This window comes from Pongo abelii, chromosome 18 (genome assembly GCF_028885655.2).
Source record: "Pongo abelii isolate AG06213 chromosome 18, NHGRI_mPonAbe1-v2.0_pri, whole genome shotgun sequence".
Taxonomy (NCBI): Eukaryota; Metazoa; Chordata; class Mammalia; order Primates; family Hominidae; genus Pongo; species Pongo abelii.
The window spans coordinates 13894000-13913747 of NC_072003.2; the positions used below are offsets into that span (position 1 = coordinate 13894000).

Here is a 19748-nt window from a genome sequence, read left to right on the forward strand (position 1 = left end):
TTGTTTCGTTCTTTCCCACCAGGAAGCATCTCGAAGAACAGCCCTGCCACACTCTTTGAAGTTCCTGACACATGGTAACCAAGACCTGAGGGCAGCAAACCGCTGGTGCTGTCGCTGTGAGCAAGAGCCGGCTGGCACATTTGGAAGCCATACTGTATTTAACTTAATCAAATGTGGTATGGGAGGGGTTGGAAACCAAGTTGTCTCCTGGGGGGGAAAAAACAGGTTTTATTTTTGTGGCTGTGGTTTTTTTCCCTTTTTAATCTAACTGCCTGTTGACGTTGACACTCATCATGGTTGTAGGCTGTCATGAATGTGTACGTGCTTAACCAGTGAATTCCGTGTTGCTCCTGTGAGGCCTTTCCTGTCATGACCCATGTGCTTAAGAACCTGCCTGGTGGGGAGTGTCGGCTGTGAAATCCGCAAAAAGAGCTGACGTTCCAGCTGCCGTGATCATGAATTTGTGGGTGTACTGTCCTGCCTGTGCATCTTCTCGCACTGAGATTTTGAGGCAGTTGCAGCCCTCAGTTAGTCTCCCAGTGGAGAAATCGGTTGTGCCTCCCTGCTTCCCACCATAGCTGCCTGAAAACATGATGCTCTCACGCTTGTCCTTCCATCAGGAAGATGTCCACTCACGCCCACCCATGAGGGGGCTTGCCGTATGCCCTGGCCTTTGGGCATATTTATGTAGAGTTCCTTTCTCCTAAGACGTGAGTTTCTTATGGGGGATGTACGAGTAAAAAGGTTAACTTCTGTTCTTATGCGTGCTGCTGTGTTCACTTTCCAGAGTCTCTGTTCGTTTGTTTGGATGGCGGTCTCGGGGTACGGCAGTGTGTGTGCGTACGTGTGTGTGTGTGTGTGTGTGTGTGAAATCGTGCAAATCTACGTGTCCCAGCCCATTCTCCGTTGAAACAGATCACAGCAACGACAAACGCTCATGGCGCTGCTTCGCTCCACCCGCTTCAGATAGATCATTGTTAGATATTTCACATTTTTGTATGGTGGAAATAAAAATGAAAAATGTATTTCCAAAAGATGAAAATTAAAAACATTTTCATAGGACTCTGGTTTTCTCCTCTCTTTTTTTTTAATAAGTGAATGATGTTTTCACTCTCTAGTAATACACAGATAAATTTCACACTCCTAAAAAATCTGGTAAGCCACTAAGGCTGATGTTCATGGATTTTTTTCTTTTTCTTTTTACCCCTAACTGCTGTACCTGCCACGATGGATCAGCTCCTCAGTGCCGAGCTGAGCCCTGGTGGTAAGTGGCCTTGTAGGAGGGTGGGAGGAATGAGGACCCTTAGCCCTCACACTGGAATCCCAGGGTGTTACGTAGATTCCGATCTGTAAGACAGTTTCCCCAATCAAGAGCCTCTGTCACACCTGTAAGCTGAGATGGGAGGATCACTTGAGCCCAGGAGTTCAAGACCAGCATGGACAACACAGTGAGACCCTGTTTCTTTAAAAAAAAAAAAAAAAAAATTTTTTTTTTTTTTTAAAGCATGTTAACTTCTCTTCCCCCTTCCTGCTCCTCTCCCTTCCCCTGGAGTTTTGTAGCCACAAAGTTAGAAACCTAGGCTTGGCCCACCCCTCCTAGAGTAGTCAGCACACACGGCTCGGTGGAAAGTGTGAAGGTGGGATGGAGACAGACAGTAAAGGAGGGTATATGCAGGAAGGTGTAGAGAGGGCTGCCAGGCTGCCGAGTCAGCAGCACTCACAGGGAGAAATGAGGAGAGTCTGACCCTTCTTTTTGAAAGAAAAAGAGGGGGCCCAGCGCAATGTCTCAATGTCTATAATCCCAACACATCGGGAGGCCAAGACGGGAGGATCACATGAACCCAGGAGTTCGAGACCAGCCTGGGCAACACAGGGAGACCCCATCTCTACAAAAAATACAAAAATTAGCTAGGCATGGTGGCGCGTGCCTGTGGTCCCAGCTACTCGGGACCGCAGGAGAATCGCTTGAACCCGGGAGGTGGAGGTTGCAGTGAGCTGAGATTGTGCTGCTGCACTCCAGCCTGGGCAACAGAGCAAGAATCTGTCTCAAAAACAAAAGGAAAATAAACAACTTCACAGGGTAGTTGTGAGGATTAAATGAAATTACATACAATACCCAGCACGCGCAAGTACACAGTAAATTGTAGTTATATTTAAAGATTATGCTTTTGATCTGAAACCCTTACTGCATTTGCTTCTATCAGTGGGAGCAGACATAGTCACTGGAATTTTACTTAGAATTAAATACCCAGAGGAGCTTTCATACATGCCCAGACCTTTATTTTCTCTGCTGCATCAAGTGACTTAAAACAGGTGAGCTGTGGCTCACGCCTGCAATCCTGCCACTTTGGGAGGTGGAGGCAGGTGGATCGCTTGAGCCAGGAGTTCAAGACCAGCCTGGGCAGCATGACGAAACCCTGTCTCTACAGAAAATTTAAAAATTGGCCGGGTGTGGTGGTGTTCATCTGTTGTCCCGGCTACTCGGGAGGCTGAAGCAGGAGGATTGCTTGAGCCTAGGAGGTTGAAGCTGCAGTGAGCTGTGATTGCACCACTGTGCTTCCAGCCTGGGTGTCAGAGCAAGACCCTGTCAAAAACAAAACAGGTGAGCTGGGCTAACCCACTTCCTCCTCCACACACACACACCAGGCTTTCTTGACATATCTTTTGGGCATAAAATCCTAGGATGGTACTCCTGGCCTTTTGATACTGAGGCCCAGGGGCATATTATGACAACAAGGCTATGGTCTGGGGGCTTCTTGAACATGGTAGCCGGATCTGGAGGCAGGCATCAGAGTGGGAACTTCCATGTTTCCCTGCAAATAGTTCTGTAGTCCTTTGATTTTGGAGCTGGGATGGAGACCAAGCGCTGTGGCTCTGTCCATTTTCATAACTTTTATTTGTCCAGTTTTCCCCTTGAGATTTTATTATGAAGATTTTCAAGCATACACCACCTAGGTCATCATTACCATTTTGTTATACAGTCATGCCTTGCTGTCAACAATGGAGGTCCCATTAGATGATCTTAGAGCTGGGAAATTCCTATCAGCTCCAGTGTATCTGTGTTTTAAGCTAAGTGTTGTTACAAAGGGGTCAAATAGTTGAAAAAAATTTAGAAGTTTATTAAGTAAAGAAGTTACAGTAAGCTAAGGTCATTTTATTCTTGAAAGGAAAATTTTTTCTAAATTCAGGGTAACTGTGAGTCCCAGGCCTTCACATTCACTCTCTATCACTCACCAGAATGCCTTCCAGCCCTGCAAGCTCCATTCATGGTAAGTGCTCTACACAAGTGTATCATTTTTATTTTTTATACTGTATTTTTATTATAGTTTTTCTGTGTTTAGATACACAAATACCATTGGGTTACAGTTGCCTACAGTATTCCATACAGTAACATGTTGTAAAGGTTTGTAGCCCAGGAGTAATAGGCTATACTTTCTAGGTTTAGGTAAGAACACTATGATGTTCATACAATGATAACATTGCAGGCTGGGCATGGTGGCTCACACCTGTAATCCCAGTGTTTTGAGAGGCCAATGCAGGAGGACTGAGTTCAAGTCTGCAGTGAGCTATGATCACGCCACTGCACTCCAGCCTGGGGACAGAGCGAGATCCTATCTCTAAAAATAATAAAATAAAAATCCTTCTATCCATGTTTGGGAATATTAAATTTTTTTAAATCACCTAATGACGCATTTCTCAGAATGTATCCCCATCATTAAGTGACACATGACTGTATTTGCTTTATTACATATCCTTCCATTCATCAATTTATCTTTTCTTTATTTCTTTCTCTTCTTTTCCTTTCTTTCCTTTCTTTCTTCTTTCTTCCTTTCTTTCCTTTCTTTCTTTCTTTCTTTCTTTTTCTTTCTTTCTTTCTTTTCTTGTCTCTCTCTCTCTCTCTCTTTCTTCAGTCTCATTCTGTTGCCCAGGCTGGAGTGCAGTGGCGCAATCATAGCTCACTGCAGCCTCGAACTCCTGGCCTTGAGCAGTCCTCCCACCTCAGCCTCCCAAAGTGCTGGGATGACAGGTGTGAGCCACGGCACCCAGCCTATGTAATGTTTTTGAGATTCATCAATGTTTTGTAGGAATCAGTAGTTCCTTCCTCTCCATTTCTGAGTATGGCTCAACCACTGCTTATTTATTCAATTAGTGAACACTTAGGCTATTTCCAGTTTGGGGCCATTATGAATAAAGCTGCTGCGAACAGTCTTGTACAAGTCTTTGAGAACAAAATCTTCAATTTGGGGGAGTAAATGCCAAGGAGTGGAACTGTTGGGTCATGGGATAGGTGGTCTATTTAAAAACTGCCAGATCTTTTTCCGAAGTGATCATATAATTTATACTGTCACCAACAATGTATGAGAGTTCTATTATCTCCCTTAGCAACATTTGGTGGTGTCAGACTTTAATTGAGCCATTTTGATGGGCGTATAGTATATCTCATTGCAGTTTTCATTGTCATTTATCTGATGACTCCTAATGATGTACTTACTAGCCACAGGTATATCTTCCTTTGTGAGTTAGCTGTTCAGTTATCTTGCCCATATTTCATCAGATTGTTTGTCCCCTCATTAAGTTGTAGAAGTTGGCCAGGCGTGGTGGGTCATGCCTGTAATCCCAGCACTTTGGGAGGCTGAGGTGGCAGGAGTTCAAGACTAGCCTGGGTAACACGGTGAAACCCTGTTTCTACTAAAAATACAAAAATTAGTTGGGCATGGTGGCAGGCACCTGCGCCTGTAATCCCAGCTACTTGGGAGGCTGAGGCAGGAAAATCACTTGAACCTGGGAGGCGGAGGTTGCAGTGAGCTGAGATCATGCCACTGCACTCCAGCCTAGGTGACAGAGCAAGACTCTGTCTCAAAAAAAAAAAAAAAGTAGCAGTTGATTACATATTTTGGACATCAGTCCTCTGTCAGATAGTTGTTTTGCAAATATTTAGTCCCAACGTATGGCTTGCTTATTTTCTTTTTTTTTTTTTGAGACAGAGTCTCACACTGTTGCCCCAAGCTGGAGTGCAGTGACGCGATCTTGGCTCACTGCAAGCTCTCCCTCCTGGGTTCACACCATTCTCCTGCCTCAGCCTCATGAGTAGCTGGGACTACAGGCACCGGCCATCACGCCTGGCTAATTTTTTTTATTTTTAGTAGAGACAGGGTTTCACTGTGTTAGCCAGGATGGTCTCGATCTCCTGACCTCGTGATCCACCCGCCTTGGCCTCCCAAAGTGCTGGGATTACAGGCTTGAGCCACTGCGCCCAGCTGGCTTGCTTATTTTCTTAACAGTATCTTTTACTGGGCAGAAGTTTTTAATTAGAATGAAGTCTGTGTTATAGACTTTTTCTATGTCCTGCCTGAGAAACCCCCAAGTTATATTCATCCATGTTTCCTTCGAGCTTTCTAGTTTTAGCATTTATGTTTAAATCTATGATCCATCTTGAATTAACTTTTTATGGATGGTACGAGACTAGAGTTGAGATGCCTTCATTCCATATGGATGTCTAGTTATTCCAGAACCATCTGTGGAGAAGACCTTTTTGTTTAATTGTTGTGGTGCTTTGGTCAAAATTCTGTTTACCTAATTTTAAGCATGGATCTTGAGGGGGGTGTGTGTGTTTCATTTTATTTCTTTTCATTGACAAATAATAATTGTACATGTTCATGGAGTACATGGTAATGTTTCTTTTTTTTTTTTTTGGACAGAGTTTCGCTCTGTTACCCAGGCTGTCGTGCAGTGCCCCAATCTTAGCTCACTGCAACCTCTAGCTCCCGGGTTCAAGCAATTCTCCTGCCTCAGCCTACTGAGTAGCTGGGATTTCAGGCATGCATCACCATGCCCAGCTATTTTTTTGTATTTTTAGTAGAGACGGGGTTTCGCCATGTTGGCCAGGCTGGTGTCGAACTCCTGGGCTCAAGTGATCTGCCTGCTTCAACCTCCCAAAGTGCTGGGATTACAGGAGTGAACCACTGCCCCTAGCCAATAGTAATAGTAATTTCTTGTTTGTTTGTTTTTTGAGACAGGGTCTCGCTTTGTTGCCCAGGCTGGAGTGCAGTGGCATGATCTAAGTTCACTGCAGCCTTGACCTCCAAGGCTAAAGCAACCTTTCAACCTCAGCTTCCTGAGTAGCTGGGACCACAGGCATATGCCACCACACCTGGCTAGTTTTTTGTGTTTTGTTTTTGTAGAGATGGGGTTTTACCATGTTGCCCAGGCTGGTCTCAAACTCCTGGGCTCAAGTAATCTGCCCGCCTCAGCCTCCCTCCAGAAGTGCTGGGATTACAGGCATGAGCCACCACGCCTGGCCTGGATCATATGATATGCTATTTGTAGTGTTTTGAGGAGCCTCCATGCTGTTCTCCATAGCGGCTATACTAGTTTACATTCGTGAATGTGTGTTTTTTATTTATTTATTTATTTTGAGACAGAGTCATATTGTAATTACATATGTAATGTAATGAGGTGATGGATATGCTAATTACCCTTATGTAATCATTATACATTATATGTATGGAAACATTACATCCGTGGTTCACCCAGGCTGGAGCGTAGTGGCACAATCTCAGCTCACTGCAGCCTCCGCCTCCCGGGCTCAAGTGATCCTCCCACTTCACCCTCCCAAGTAGCTGGAGTTATAGTCACATGCCACTACACCCAGCTAATTTTTGTTTTGTTTTGTTTTTTGAGATGCAGTCTCACTCTGTTGCCTAGGCTGGAGTGCAGTGGCATGATCTCAGCTCACTGCAACCTCCACTTCCTGGGTTGAAGCAATTCTCCTGCCTCAACCTCCCAAGTAGCTGGGATTACAGGTGTCCGCCACCATGCCCAGCTAATTTTTGTACTTTTTAGAAAAGACGCGGTTTTACTGTGTTGGCCAGGCTGGTCTCGAACTCCCGATCTCAAGTGATCCACCCACCTTGGCCTCCCAAAGTGCTGGGATTACAGGCGTGAGCCACCGCGCCCAGCCCGAGTGTGTGTGTGGTTTTGTTTTGTTGTTTTTTTGTTTGTTTGTTTTTGAGATGGAGTTTCGCTCTATCACCCAGGCTGGAGTGCAGTGGCACAATCTCAGCTCACTGCAACCTCCACCTCCCAGGTTCAAGTGATCTCCTGCCTTAGCCTCCCGAGTAGCTGGGATTACAGGCATGTGCCACCACGCCTGGCTAATTTTTGTATTTTCAGTAGAGACAGGGTTTCACCATATTGGCCAGGCTGGTCTTGAACTCCTGACCTCGTGATCCACCAGCCTTGGCCTCCCAAAGTGCTGGGATTACAGGCGTGAGCCACCGCGCCCGGCCGAGTGCGTGTGTTTTTAAAGTGTGCATCATTATTAGTGAACAGCAGCACCGAGAGAGTCTCATGGTTCCTGTGTGTTCCCACTTGGACTATTTTGCAACACTCCTCTTGACGTTGAAAAGAAAATGCTATGACACTTGGTTACTGCTGAGGCGAGGCCAAGCCACCCTCTCCAGACCTGGGAAACCAGTGAGTATTAAAAATAGTTCAGTCGTTTTCAATGAGAACACATGGACACAGGAAGGGGAACATCACACTTTGGGGACTGTTGTGGGGTGGGGGGAGGGGGGAGGGATAGCATTGAGAGATATACCTAATGCTAGATGACGAGTTGGTGGGAGCAGTGCACTAGCATGGCATATGTATACATATGTAACTTACCTGCACATTGCACACATGTACCATAAAACCTAAAGTATAATAATAATAATAATAATAAAAGATTAAAAAAATAAATAAATAAAAAATAAAATAAAATAAAACAAAGCTCTGCTGCAACTGAAACAACAGAGCATGCACAGCAAATTAATTTAAATAAAGCATGTCAAATATTTGCAAAAAAAAAATAGTTCAATCGTTTTCGCTACTTTTTTAAAAATCTCATGAGTTCAGCTGAAATCTTTTCCCCCCAAATGATTCATGGAGTAAATCAATGCTCTGATTTTTGCCGAGGAGGAGAAATGGGACACCTGAAGGCCAGTTCATGTTTCCCCTGGTTGTGAGCCATCCTCTCCTCCAAGTTGCCTGATCCCTGCAAACAGCAGTTCCGTTTGTCTTCAGCTGCCTGCTTTTTCTAGTCGTGCTGTGAACTTGAGAAAGCTTGATGGGCCTGGTGAAAATGCTACATGTTCAAGTTGAGGGTCTTTTTAAATGGAAATCTTTTAGACTGGCTCACGCCTGTAATCTCAGCACTTTGGGAGGCCAAGGCGGGCAGATCACTTAAGGTCAGGAGTTCGAGACCAGCCTGGCCAACATAGCAAATCTCTGTCTCTACTAAAAACACAAAAATTAGCCAGTCCTGGTGGTGCATGCTTGTAATCCCAGCTACTTCGGAGGCTGAGGCAGGAGAATCACTTGAACCCGGGAGGCGGAGGTTGCAGTGAGCCAAGATCATACCACTGCATTCCAGCCTGGGTGACAAAAAAAAAAAAAAAAAGTTAAAAAAAAAAGTTTTACACAGATAATTCTTGTCAAAAAAGGACAACAAATAAGCACCCTTTTTTTTCTGTTTTAGGGGGTGAGGTGGGGAACTTAAGTATGTTTCATAAGTAAAGAGTGAATCCTCATGGTGATTTTTTTTAAGCTTGAAAACATAGGAAAATGCTAAATCAGAAACTTGAAGCCAGGGAGCCTGGCCTATGTGTGCAAGTGTGGACTTGAGCAAAGGGAAGCCTTAGGCACCTGTGCCAGGCCCATGCAACTTTTCCATGGACACGTCTTCCCATATTTCCAATAACAACCAGAGAACCAGTTACCTGCCTTTTGATGCTGTCCTCTTCCTGCAGGAGGAAGGGTAGGGGGACAGGATTCTTTCACCCAAGTGCCCTTGCAGGTGTCTAAGCCTGGGCGGTGGATTCTTGGTTCCTGGCAGGCCTTGGAGGGCAGGCAACAGCCAGAATGCCAAAAACACCCAATTAGATTGAATGTGGTTCCCTAGTTGTGGCTGTGGGTAGGGAGGAAAGTTAAGTCTCTTTACACATCTCCTCTCTGCGCGCTGTGGTCTAGTTTGCACAGCCTCTTCTTATTCTTAATAACCCAGAATCTGAGAATTTAGAGTCCTTCTTGTTACTTAGGAAGGACTAATCTTCCCCGGCAGGTTGTCCTGCATTTGTTGAATGGGGTAAAAATTGCATAGCATCTTGAGTGCTGTGCCTACAAATTACCTTGATAAATGATTGTGACTCAGCAAAGCTTAGGCTTTTGCCCTAGTTTTGGAGGCTGGGGCTAACTAGAAAAAAAATGGAGGGTCTGTTGGGTGTTTCTGCTGTTTTTACAAGGCTTCATAATTCCCCATTGTCTGCGTGTGTGTGAATCAGCAAGTGCTTCGCATCCTGATTGGGTGGTGTGATGGGAGCACCCACCTCGCAGAGCCTCAGAGCCCTCATTGTCTCCCTTTTCCATTTGCTCATTCCTACTTTGGCCAGTGGCACCCTGAAAGAGTTTTCATTAGTAACAGTGTTGAGGAAACCACGCATTAGAGGCAGCGGGGCTACACTGATCAGCATCTGGGCTGGGTGATTGCTCAGATCTGAGCTCAGAGCTTGCTGTGCTGCTCACCAGATGTATGAGCCCGAGGATGCTGTCCCGGCTCTCAGCCTCAGTTTCCTCACCTGTGGGACTAGACGGGACTAAACCAGGGGGAGAACAGAAAGCACCCACGGGTAGTAAGTGCTCACCGAGGCATTTCCCCGGATTCCTGCCATTGTTTACTTACACTGGGAAGCACCCACAACCTCCTCCTGGAAAACACACACCCCCTGCTCTCAAGAACTTTCCATTTTAAAACAAACTTGCCCTCTGGTGTGTCATCCTTGCTTACTGAAAGTGAGTTTTCTTCTCCACGTCACTGTGTGTTTTTTTTCTGATAACAGTAGGGACTATGTATTGGAGCTCACTCTATGGGAAGCGTTTTGTACTCTTGACGTCTAGGCACGATTATCCCCATTTGAAGATAAACTGAGGCTCAGGCGGGTTCAGTAACCTGCACTGGAGGTCAGGGTCAGTGGCAGAGCTGGAATTCAAGCCCCAGGATGTCTGACTGCAACGCCCATGTGCCTAACCACGATTTGATACCGTCATCCAGACGAAGGACATCACGGGGTAGGGAGATAAAGATAGAAGGAGGTGGGGGTGCTCAGCAACTGAGGGTGGCTGGGATCCCTTCATAAACCCTGCTCATCTATGCAGAGCATGGATCCTTCTGGAGTCTGCACCTGGTTGGGGACAGAATCCCCCCCTTCCCACTCTGTCCGTCTATAGCTCTAGAAATAGAGTTACACACATACCTGCAAATTCTGCTTTCTGCATGTCACAGGCAGCCATCACACTTTGTCCATCTCTTAGATTATTCTTAAGAGATAGCTTCCAGGAAGGGGGATTACAGCACCAGGAAGCAGAAACATTTCAAAGGCTCTTGATACATGTGGCCAAACTGTTTTCCAATTTACTCATCAGCCAGAGGACTACAGATCCTGCAATGCAGCATTTAAAACACCCACCTCCCAAGCAAGCCAATCACTTCTTTTTTCTTTTTTTTTTTTTTGAGACGGATTCTCACTCTTGTCACCCAGGCTGGAGTGCAGTGGTGCGATCTCGGCTCACTGCAACCTCCGCCTCCCAGGCTCAAGCGATTCTCTTGCCTCAGCCTCCCTAGTAGCTGGGATTACAGTCGCATGCCACCACACTCAGTTAATTTTTGTATTTTTAGTAGAGATGGGGTTTCACCATGTTGGCCAGGCTAGTCTCAAACTTCTAACCTCAGGTGATCCACCTGCCTCAGCCTCCGAAAGTGCTGGGATTATAAGAGTGAGCCACTGGACCCGGCCTCTTTTTTTTTTTTTTTTTTTTTTTTTAAAGAGATGAGATCTCGCTCTGTTACCTAGGCTGGAGTGCAGTGGCACAATCATAGCTCACTGCAGTCTCGAACTCCCAGGCTCCAACAATCCTCCCTTCTCAACCTCCCAAGTATCTGGGACCACAGGTGCATGCCACCATGCCCAGCTAATTTTTTATTTTTTATTTTTATTTTTTTTTGAGACAGCTCTGTTGCCCAGGCTGGAGTGCAGTGGCACGATCTCGGCTCACTGCAAGCTCCGCCTCCCGGATTCAAGCCATTCTCCTGCCTGAGCCTCCCAAGTACCTGGGACTACAGGTGCCCACCACCACGCCAAGCTAATTTTTGTATTTTTAGTAGAGACGGGGTTTCACCATGTTAGCCAGGATGGTCTCGATCTCCTTACCTCGTGATCTGCCTGCCTCGGCCTCCCAAATTGCTGGGATTACAGGCATGAGCCACTGCGCCCGGTCTTTTAATTTTTTTTAATTTTTTATTTTTTGTAACTTTTTTTTATTTTTTTATTTTTTGAGACGGAGTCTCACTCTGTCGCCCAGGCTGGAGTGCAGTGGTGCGATCTCGGCTCACTGCAACTTCTGCCTTCCGGGTTCAAGCAATTCTCTGCCTCAGCCTCCCGAGTGGCTAGGATTACAGGTGCCCACCACCACGCCTGCTAATTTTTTGTTATTTTTAGTAGAGACAGAGTTTCACCATCTTGGCCAGGCTGGTCTTGAACTCCTGACCTTGTGATCCACCCGCCTTGGCCTCCCAAAGTGCTGGGATTACAGGCATGAGCCACTGCACCTGGCCTAATTTTTTAAATTTTCACAGAGACGGGGTCACGCCATATTGCCCAGGCTGGTCTTGAACTCCTGGCCCCAAGTGATCCTCCCACCTTGGCCTCCCAAAGTGTTGAGATTACAGGTGTGAGCCACTGTGCATGGTGAAATATATTTTTATATATTGGGACAAATGAGAATATTAGAATGTGGACAGGCTATTAGATGATACTGAAATTTGTTAATTGTACTTAGGAGTGATATGTCTAATGTCTAACTTATCTTTAACCTCACAGAGTGAGATGAAACAAATACAGAAAATAATAATTACCAAATCTAGGTAGTAGGTAGATAGGTGGGTTTATGGTACACCTGGGATGACAGGTGTGAGTCACCGCACCCGGCCTTAAACATTCAATTACAAGGGGGATATGGGGGCCCACAGCGACAAGCGGTTTCACCCCCAGGAAGAAACAGACATGGAACCTGCTGGCCGGGCTTTGAAACTCCTTGTTCTCAGCATGTGGCCCCAGTGGAGCAGCATCAGCCTTACCTGAGACCTTGCTAGAAATGTGCGTTCTTGGGCCCCACTCAGTCCTACTAAGTCAGGAACTCCAGGGCCAGGGCCCGGCTGTCTGGAAACAAGCCCTCCAGGTGATTCTAGTGCCTGCGCAAGTTTGGGAGCTGCTGGTCTGCAGAAAGCTACGTCAACTGAAAGGGGAAATGTACCACACTTGTTTATAACCAAATCTGTACCAGCTGGGAGCAAGTCCAAGGGAAATGTCACTTCCATCTCTCATTCACATGATGAGTTGGCGCCTCTTAACTCAATAGTGTCTTTAGTTCGGATGATTTGACCACATGGAAAATGTCCCTCTGTCCCTCATGTTAAGGAGTCCAGCCCTCACAAACCGTTGTTCTTCATACCGAGGCCTATGATGGCCTAGGCACGTTATTATTAATATCCCTGTTGTTCCCTCGGGAGGGGAAATGAAGGATTAGAGCAGTTTATTTATTTTTTTTATTTTTTTTCCAAGACGGAGTCTCGCTCTGTTGCCCAGGCTGGAGTACAGTGGTGCAATCTTGGCTCACTGCAATCTCTGCCTCCTAGGTTCAAGCAGTTCTCCTGCCTCAGCCTCCCAAGTAGCTGGGATTACAGGTGCCCACCACCACCCCTGGCTAAATTTTGTATTTTTAGTAGAGACAGGATTTCACAATGTTAGCCAGGCTGGTCTCAAACTCCTGACCTTGTGATCTGCCCACCTCAGCCTCCCAAAGTGCTGGGATTACAGGTGTGAGCCGCCACACCCAGCCCTCAGAGCAGTTTAGAAACAACCCAAGGTCCCACAGCTAGTAAGTGGCAGAACTGAAACTCAAACCAAGTCCATCTGCCAGAGACGGAGCTTTAACGGCCACACAGGCTGAGAGAGTTGAGACACTTACATAAGGTGGGAGCCCTGCAAATGATTGGGTGTGGTGGTGTTCTGGAATCTTCTGAAGCTCTGTATTGAGTGCTGTGAGGCATGGCTTTCCCTTGCCCCTCCTGACACATCAAAGCCAGTCTTGGGCACACATGGCTCTTGCCTGGTTGACAGTCCCCATCAAGCTGGTGAGGTAGTCTTGTCTTTTTTCCCCAACATGTTGTAATTTGACTCTTAGGAATTGTGCCGTGAGCACTGAGACTTGTAGACATCCCATTGTAGGGGTCTTGGTTGTGTATCACTGTGCCCATGGTTCTTAGGGTGACACACACCCAACACCCAAATCCTGTCCCGAATGACAGGTGGGGTCCAGAGGCACTTAAAAGTCCAGGGAGTCTGAGGGACAGGGATACTGACAGTGGGCACTGGTGCTTTGTCTGTTTTACTGTTACAGGGGGATGAGCCCACCATATGGAATTCAGACGGGCCTTCTGGCTACCCCAGGGGCCTCCGGCTCAGCTTCCTGGGCATGTCAGAGAGGCGTGCCAGGGGCCAGAGCTGAGGAATGAGGCTCGGCTTACTGCCACCCAGGAGGAGTCCCTCTGGAGAGCCTCAGAAAGTACCTGCAATGGCAATACAACAGAAGAGCCTCTAAATATTTCCTTTTGGGGATACGGCAGGAAAGCCAAGGGAAATGTGAAGAGGTGTCTGAACGGCCAGAGGAAACCAGTGGGCCCTTCCAGAAGTTCTATTTGCGGTAAGAAACCTTGGCATGGGGCAGCCAGCTCTCCTGCAAAAATAGACCAATGTGCTGAGAAGCAGCTCAATTCTGGGAGCAATTCCCCTCCATGGGGAAGAGAGCTTGCACTGGGACTTAGAAGGATCTGCCCCCTCGCTTCTGCTTGTCCCTGGACTCCAGAACCAAAAACAGGGAGGAAAAAAAGGCAAACATTTTTTTAAAAAAGAACTCTTGGCCAGGTGGAGTGGCTCACACCTGTAGTCCCAATACTTTGGGAGGCTGAGGCAGGAGGATCACTTGAGGCCAGGAGTTTGGGACCAGCCTGGACAACATGGCAAGACCCTGTCTCTATCAAAAAAATACAAAAATTATCTGGGTGTGGTGGCACATGCCTGTAGTCTCAGCTACTTGGGAGGCTGAGGCAGGAGGATTGCTTGAGCCTGGGAGGTCGAGGCTGCAGTGAGCTATGATCGTGACAGTGTACTCCACCCTGAGTGACAGAATGAGAACCCCATCTCTTAAGAAAACAAGAAACCAGAACTTATGAATGTATCCATGACTTAAATCAAAAATGGGCCAGTGGAAACACAGGGCAAAGGAAGGTTTCAAATAAGCACCTGGACACAAACGGACCCAGGAGCTGACACACAGCATTGAGGATCCACTCCCCATCACTAGGTCCTTTGGCACCAAATGAGTGAGATGACTAAGAAAATAGGGCACCATGTGCAGCAGAAGGGAGGGTGGCTAGACAGAAAATGATGGCCTTGACTGTGATGGTCATCACAGACAGGACCCCTAAGAAAGGTGGCCAAGGGGGTCTGGGGACCCATCTTTAGAATACCGGGCTGACAGCATAACAGAGGTTTGGGACACCACCATGAACGAAGACAATGAAGCCAGGTGCAGTGGCTCACGCCTATAATCCCAGCACTTTGGGAAGCCAAGGTGGGAAGATTGCTTGAGCCCAGGAGTTTGAGACCAGCCTGAGCAACATAGCAAGACTCCCATCTCTACTAAAAATTTAAAAATTAGCCAAGCATGGCTGGGCACGGTGGCTCACGCCTGTAATCCCAACACTTTGGGAAACCGAGGCGGGTGGATTATGAGGTCAGGAATTCGAGACCAGCCTGACCAACACGGTGAAACCCTGTCTCTGCTAAAAATACAAAAATTAGCCGGGTATGGTGGCAGGCTCCTGTAACCCCAGCTACTCAGTAGGCTGAGGCAGGAAAATTGCTTGAACCCAGGAGGTTCAGTAAGCCAAGATCATTCCATTGCACTCCAGCCTGGGTGACAGAGTGAGACTCCATCTCAAAAAAAAAATAAATAAATAAAATTAGCCAAGCACAGTGGCATGTGCCTGTAGTACCAGCTACTTGGGAGGCTGAGTGAGGAGGGAGGCTGAGTGAGGAGGGAGGATTGCTTGAGGCCAGGAGTTGGAGACCAGCCTGGGCAACATAGCGAGACCTCGACTTGGAAGTAAGGAAGGAAAGAAGGGAGGGAAAGAGGGATGAAGGTAGAAAGAAATGGGACAAGATGGACTCCCGAGGCCATCCTAATTCTGGAACACAATACAATGGCCTCTGTATGTTAGGAGGGCTCATTCGGCTTCTCTCTAAGCCAGCGGTCCACATCTTTTTGGCACCAAGGACCAGTTTTGTAGAAGACTATTTTCCACAGATGGGATGGGGGTGGTGGGGGTGCGAGGGGATGGTTTCGGGATGAAACTGTTCCACCTCAGATCATCAGACGTTAGATTCTCATAAGAGGTGCCCAACTTACATCCCTCGCACGTGCAGTCCACAATAGGGTTTGTGCTCCTATGGGAATGTAATGCCACACTGATCTGACAGGAGGCAGGGCTCAGGTAGTAATGCTCACTCACCTGCCGCTCACCTCCTGCTGTGCGGCCAGTTCCCAACAGGCCATGGAATGCTTACTGGTCCACAGCCCTGGAGTTGGGCACCCCTCTTCTAAGGCAGAAACTTCTACTGTCTTAGGAGTGGCGCCCTGGCCTCCACACCAGGGAGAGAGCAGGAATACCCAGCCACAGATATCGATCAAGATATTGATCAACTTCCTACCATCATGGTGGAGCCAAGCCTGGAGGCCTCTGGGTGGTCATCAGGTAACCCCAGCACATTCTCCTGCCCCGGACTCCTGACCACGCTGAGGTTGCTGTGGACAGGCACGATGTGCGGGGTCATGGATGTGCAGCTCAAACTCCTTGACAAGCAGGAGCTTTATTTTATGGCCCAAGCAGTTTGGAGACAAAATCATAAGGTGCTTACCCATCCAGTGTCTCCTCAGCCGGCACTGGGAGGTGTCAAACTGACCAGATTCGACTGCCCCTTCCGCCTGCAGAATATGGGTCTGCGTTTCTCTCTCTTTCTCTCTTGGTGGCCAAGAACTGTCAACATCCAGCTGTGGCTCTGCACTCAGCCGCGGCTCAGCCTGCTGAGGTTGAAAGGTCAAATGTTGTCTGGAATTGGCAGCCCAGCTTACTAGCAGCTCTTCTGTCTTCAGAGTGCAGTGAGGGGAGCTGTCAGAGGGCTGAGGCAAGGACCAGAGAGGGAACTCCTGCGACAGAGAAAGCTCACCCCTGGTTATGTTCTGGAGGGAGCATAGCAGGGTCTGTCCCAGGAACTTTATTAGCTAGCGGTTAAGATCCTCATCCACAGAAAAGCCGGTAGGAATTAGCCGGGTGGTGTGTGCCTATGGTCCCAGCTACTCAGGAGGGTGAGGAGGGAGGATTGCTTGAGCCCAGGAGGTTGAGGCTGCGGCTAGCTATGATTGTGTCACTGTGCCCCAGCCTGGGTGACAAAGCAAGATCCTGACTCAAAAAAAAAAAAAAAGGAAGAAAGAAGAAAGAGAGAGAGAAATAACAAAGAAAGGAAAGAAAGAGAGAGAAGGAAGGAAGGAGAAAGGAAAGAAGGAAGGAAGGAAAGGAAGAAAGAATGACAGAGAAAAGAAAGAAAGATGAAAAGAAAAGGAAAGGAAAATAAAAGAAAAAAGAAAGGAAACAAGAAAAGCAGGAAAGTGAGGGGAGAAGGCCAGGAAGACAGAAGACAGGATGGGCAAGAAGGGTGGGAAGGATTCCCACACCAGATTCAGGAGTGGCTCTGCGTTGGGAAATCCATCTACAACTGCTGGGGACTTGGTTTTGCAAACATGCACAGACAAATCTTCATCCACCTCTGTGCAATGTTGGACTGAAGTAGAAATGAGCCGCTGTTTTCTGGAAGCACCCCATTTCTTTGAGCTGATCTTCTCTAATAATGACTTCTGGTGGAGCCTGCCATTCACAGCACCCTGCCCTCCCATCTGTAGGAGGTGGGCACAGGACCCAGGCCAGTTGATCAGAGCTCCCTTGCCCTGGGATGAGCATGTGACCCAGATGGCTCAATCACGGGGAAGATCCTCTTGCCTGTTGTAGCCACTATGCTGGAAGCACAGGATTTGGGCTTGCTGGCCGCCATCTTCCACTCCACGCTGGGAACCCATTTGCAGGAGGAGGGAAGGAGGACAACCCAGTTTGAGGGAGCATATGGACAGCAGCTATAGAAGGCTCCGTATGTGCCCAGTGCTAGATCCACCCCATCCCTTCCTGTTCCATAAATCCATACATCTTCTCCCACTTTTGCTTACCCTAGTTTGAGTTACATTTCTGACACCTGCCACCATAAAAGCCCAAACGATTACAGAGAATATTTGGCTACAGAAAAGACCCTGCAGTCTGTGAAAAAAGAAGCTGCTGGTGCATAGTCATCATAGACCAGTGCAAAGAGTGAAACAGAAACATCCAGCTTAATCTGCAGAAGCCTTTTTGGATCCTTGAGAGGCGCTCATTAACTTACAGCAAATTGATGTGCTGATATTCTTCTTTCATCCAGGTGAGTGCATTAACTAGGTTAATGTTCCTGTCTCAAGGGACTGCTGTAGGTTAGGGTGAATGAATGAAGGAAGCAAGTTTTTAAACAGGAAAAAGGGTGCAGAGAAGTTGAGGTGACAAGCATCGCTTCACCCCCAATGGAAGGTGAGCTTGTCTGTTAGGTCCCAGGGACTGAATTGGAGTTCCGTGGTTAGGGGATGACCCATCTCAACAAGCAACTTCCATCATCTTTCCATGGGGATCTGATTAAGATCTTCTCCAGAAGGAGATGGCCTCATGAATTGGGGCTTTTTAATCTCCCTGTCCCTCCTCTAGAAGGGTATTCCTACTGGCCTTGCCCTGCCAAGTCTTCAGTCTACAACAACACTGCCCCGCTTCAGACACAGCCCAGATCCTTCCCAGACACGCTGTTATTCCGACTTTTTGCCCTTTCAGTCCAGCCTTCCCTATCACTTATGCTGAAATTGGGAACGTTTCCCAAACCAACAATTTCCCAGTCCACAATGTTCCCTTACTAAGTGTCCCCACAGGAGAGACAGGCAGCCTGATAAATAAAACCAGTCATAAAACCTCCCTGCCTTAGCAAAGGGACTGCTTTGCCAGGCTGCTGTCAGATAGCACTCCTGTCTCCTGTTTGACTTCACATAGTGAAAATTGTCTAAAAGATAAGGCAGGAGATCTGGTTGACACCCTCCCCCCGCCATAGATCTCTCTCTAGAAGCATTGGAAGAGGCCGTCTCAAAAAAGAAAAAAAAAATAGAAGCATTGGAGGAAAGATATGGTTTGTAGTGAAACAAATTGGAAGTCAAGCTCAGCCTCAACCACTTACTTGCTTCTGACCTTGGGTAAGTCCTATGTACCTAGGAACCTCGGTTTTCTTTTTTTTCTTTTCTTTTCCTTTTTTTTTTTTTTTTTTTTTTTGAGATGGAGTCTTGCTCTGTCACCCAGTCTGGAGTGCAGTGGTGCAATCTCGGCTCGCTGCAACCTCTGCCTCCTGGATTCAAGCGATTCTCGTGCCTCAGCCTCTAGAGTAGCTGGAACTACAGGCGTGCACCACCATGCCCAGCTAAATTTTGTATTTTTAGTAGAAACAGGGTTTTGCCATGTTGATCAGGCTGGTCTCGAACTTCTGATCTCAAATGATCCATCCGCCTCAGCCTCCCAAAGTGCTAGGATTACAGGCACAAGCCACCGCACCTGGCTGGAGCTTCGACTTTCTTCTGTACAATGGAGGAGGGACAGTAATACTGCAATGTTTACAATTAGGTTCAACTGAGAGTAACAGAGGTCTGAATACAGTAGCTGAAATGGGGTGGGCAGATCACTTGAGGCCACGAGTTCAAGACCAGCCTGGGCAACATAGTGGCATACCATCTACAAAAAAATAAAAATTATCCGGACGTGGTGGCACAGGCCTGTAATTCCAGCTATTCGGGAGGCTGAGGTGGGAGGAACACTTGAGCCCAGAAGGTTGAGGCTGCAGTGAGCTGTGACTGCACCACTACATTCCAGCCTTGGTGACAGAGTGAGACCCTGTATCTAAAAAAATAAAAAATAAAACATTTGGCCATGCCTATCTGCAAGAACATCTGGGAAAGGTAGCTGTGGTAGGTAGCCTCAAAAATGGCCCCAATATCACTGGGTGCAGTGGCTCACACTTTGGGAGGCCAAGGCAGGAGGATTACTTGAGCCCAGGAGTTCCAGGCAAGCCTGGGCAACATAGTGAGACCCTGTCACTACAAAAAAATTCAAAATTAGCTGAGCATGGTGGTGCATACCTGTAGTCCCAGATACTTGGGAGGCTGAGGTGGGAGGATCACTTGAGTCCAGGAGTTCAAGGCTACAGTAAGCTATGATCATGCCACTGCATGCCAGCCTGGGTTACAGAGTGAGATCCTGTCTCAAGAAAAAAAAAGGCCCTTCTCCACTCCCCAAAAGTCCCCATTAATCCCTTTATTTCAGCATTTTCCCCCTTGTGAGGAAGGGGGGAAATTTGTATTTGTATTTGTATTTGTATTCCCACTCGCTTTGAGTGTGGCCGGACCTAGTAACTTTCTTCTAAGCAATAGACTAT

At 47.2% G+C, this 19748-nt stretch overlaps 1 protein-coding gene across 6 annotated transcripts in view; it reads left to right on the top strand.

Moving 5' to 3' along the window:
• Positions 1-1062, top strand: part of PARN (poly(A)-specific ribonuclease) — a 191294-nt gene extending 190232 nt beyond the window's left edge. For all 6 annotated transcript variants that reach the window (XM_054533037.2, XM_054533038.2, XM_063717058.1 and 3 more), the window contains 1 exon segment: positions 23-1062. In XM_054533037.2, coding sequence (XP_054389012.1) covers positions 23-78 — 56 coding nt within the window. In that variant the 3' untranslated portion in view covers positions 79-1062.
• Positions 1063-19748: the final 18686 nt, after the last annotated feature.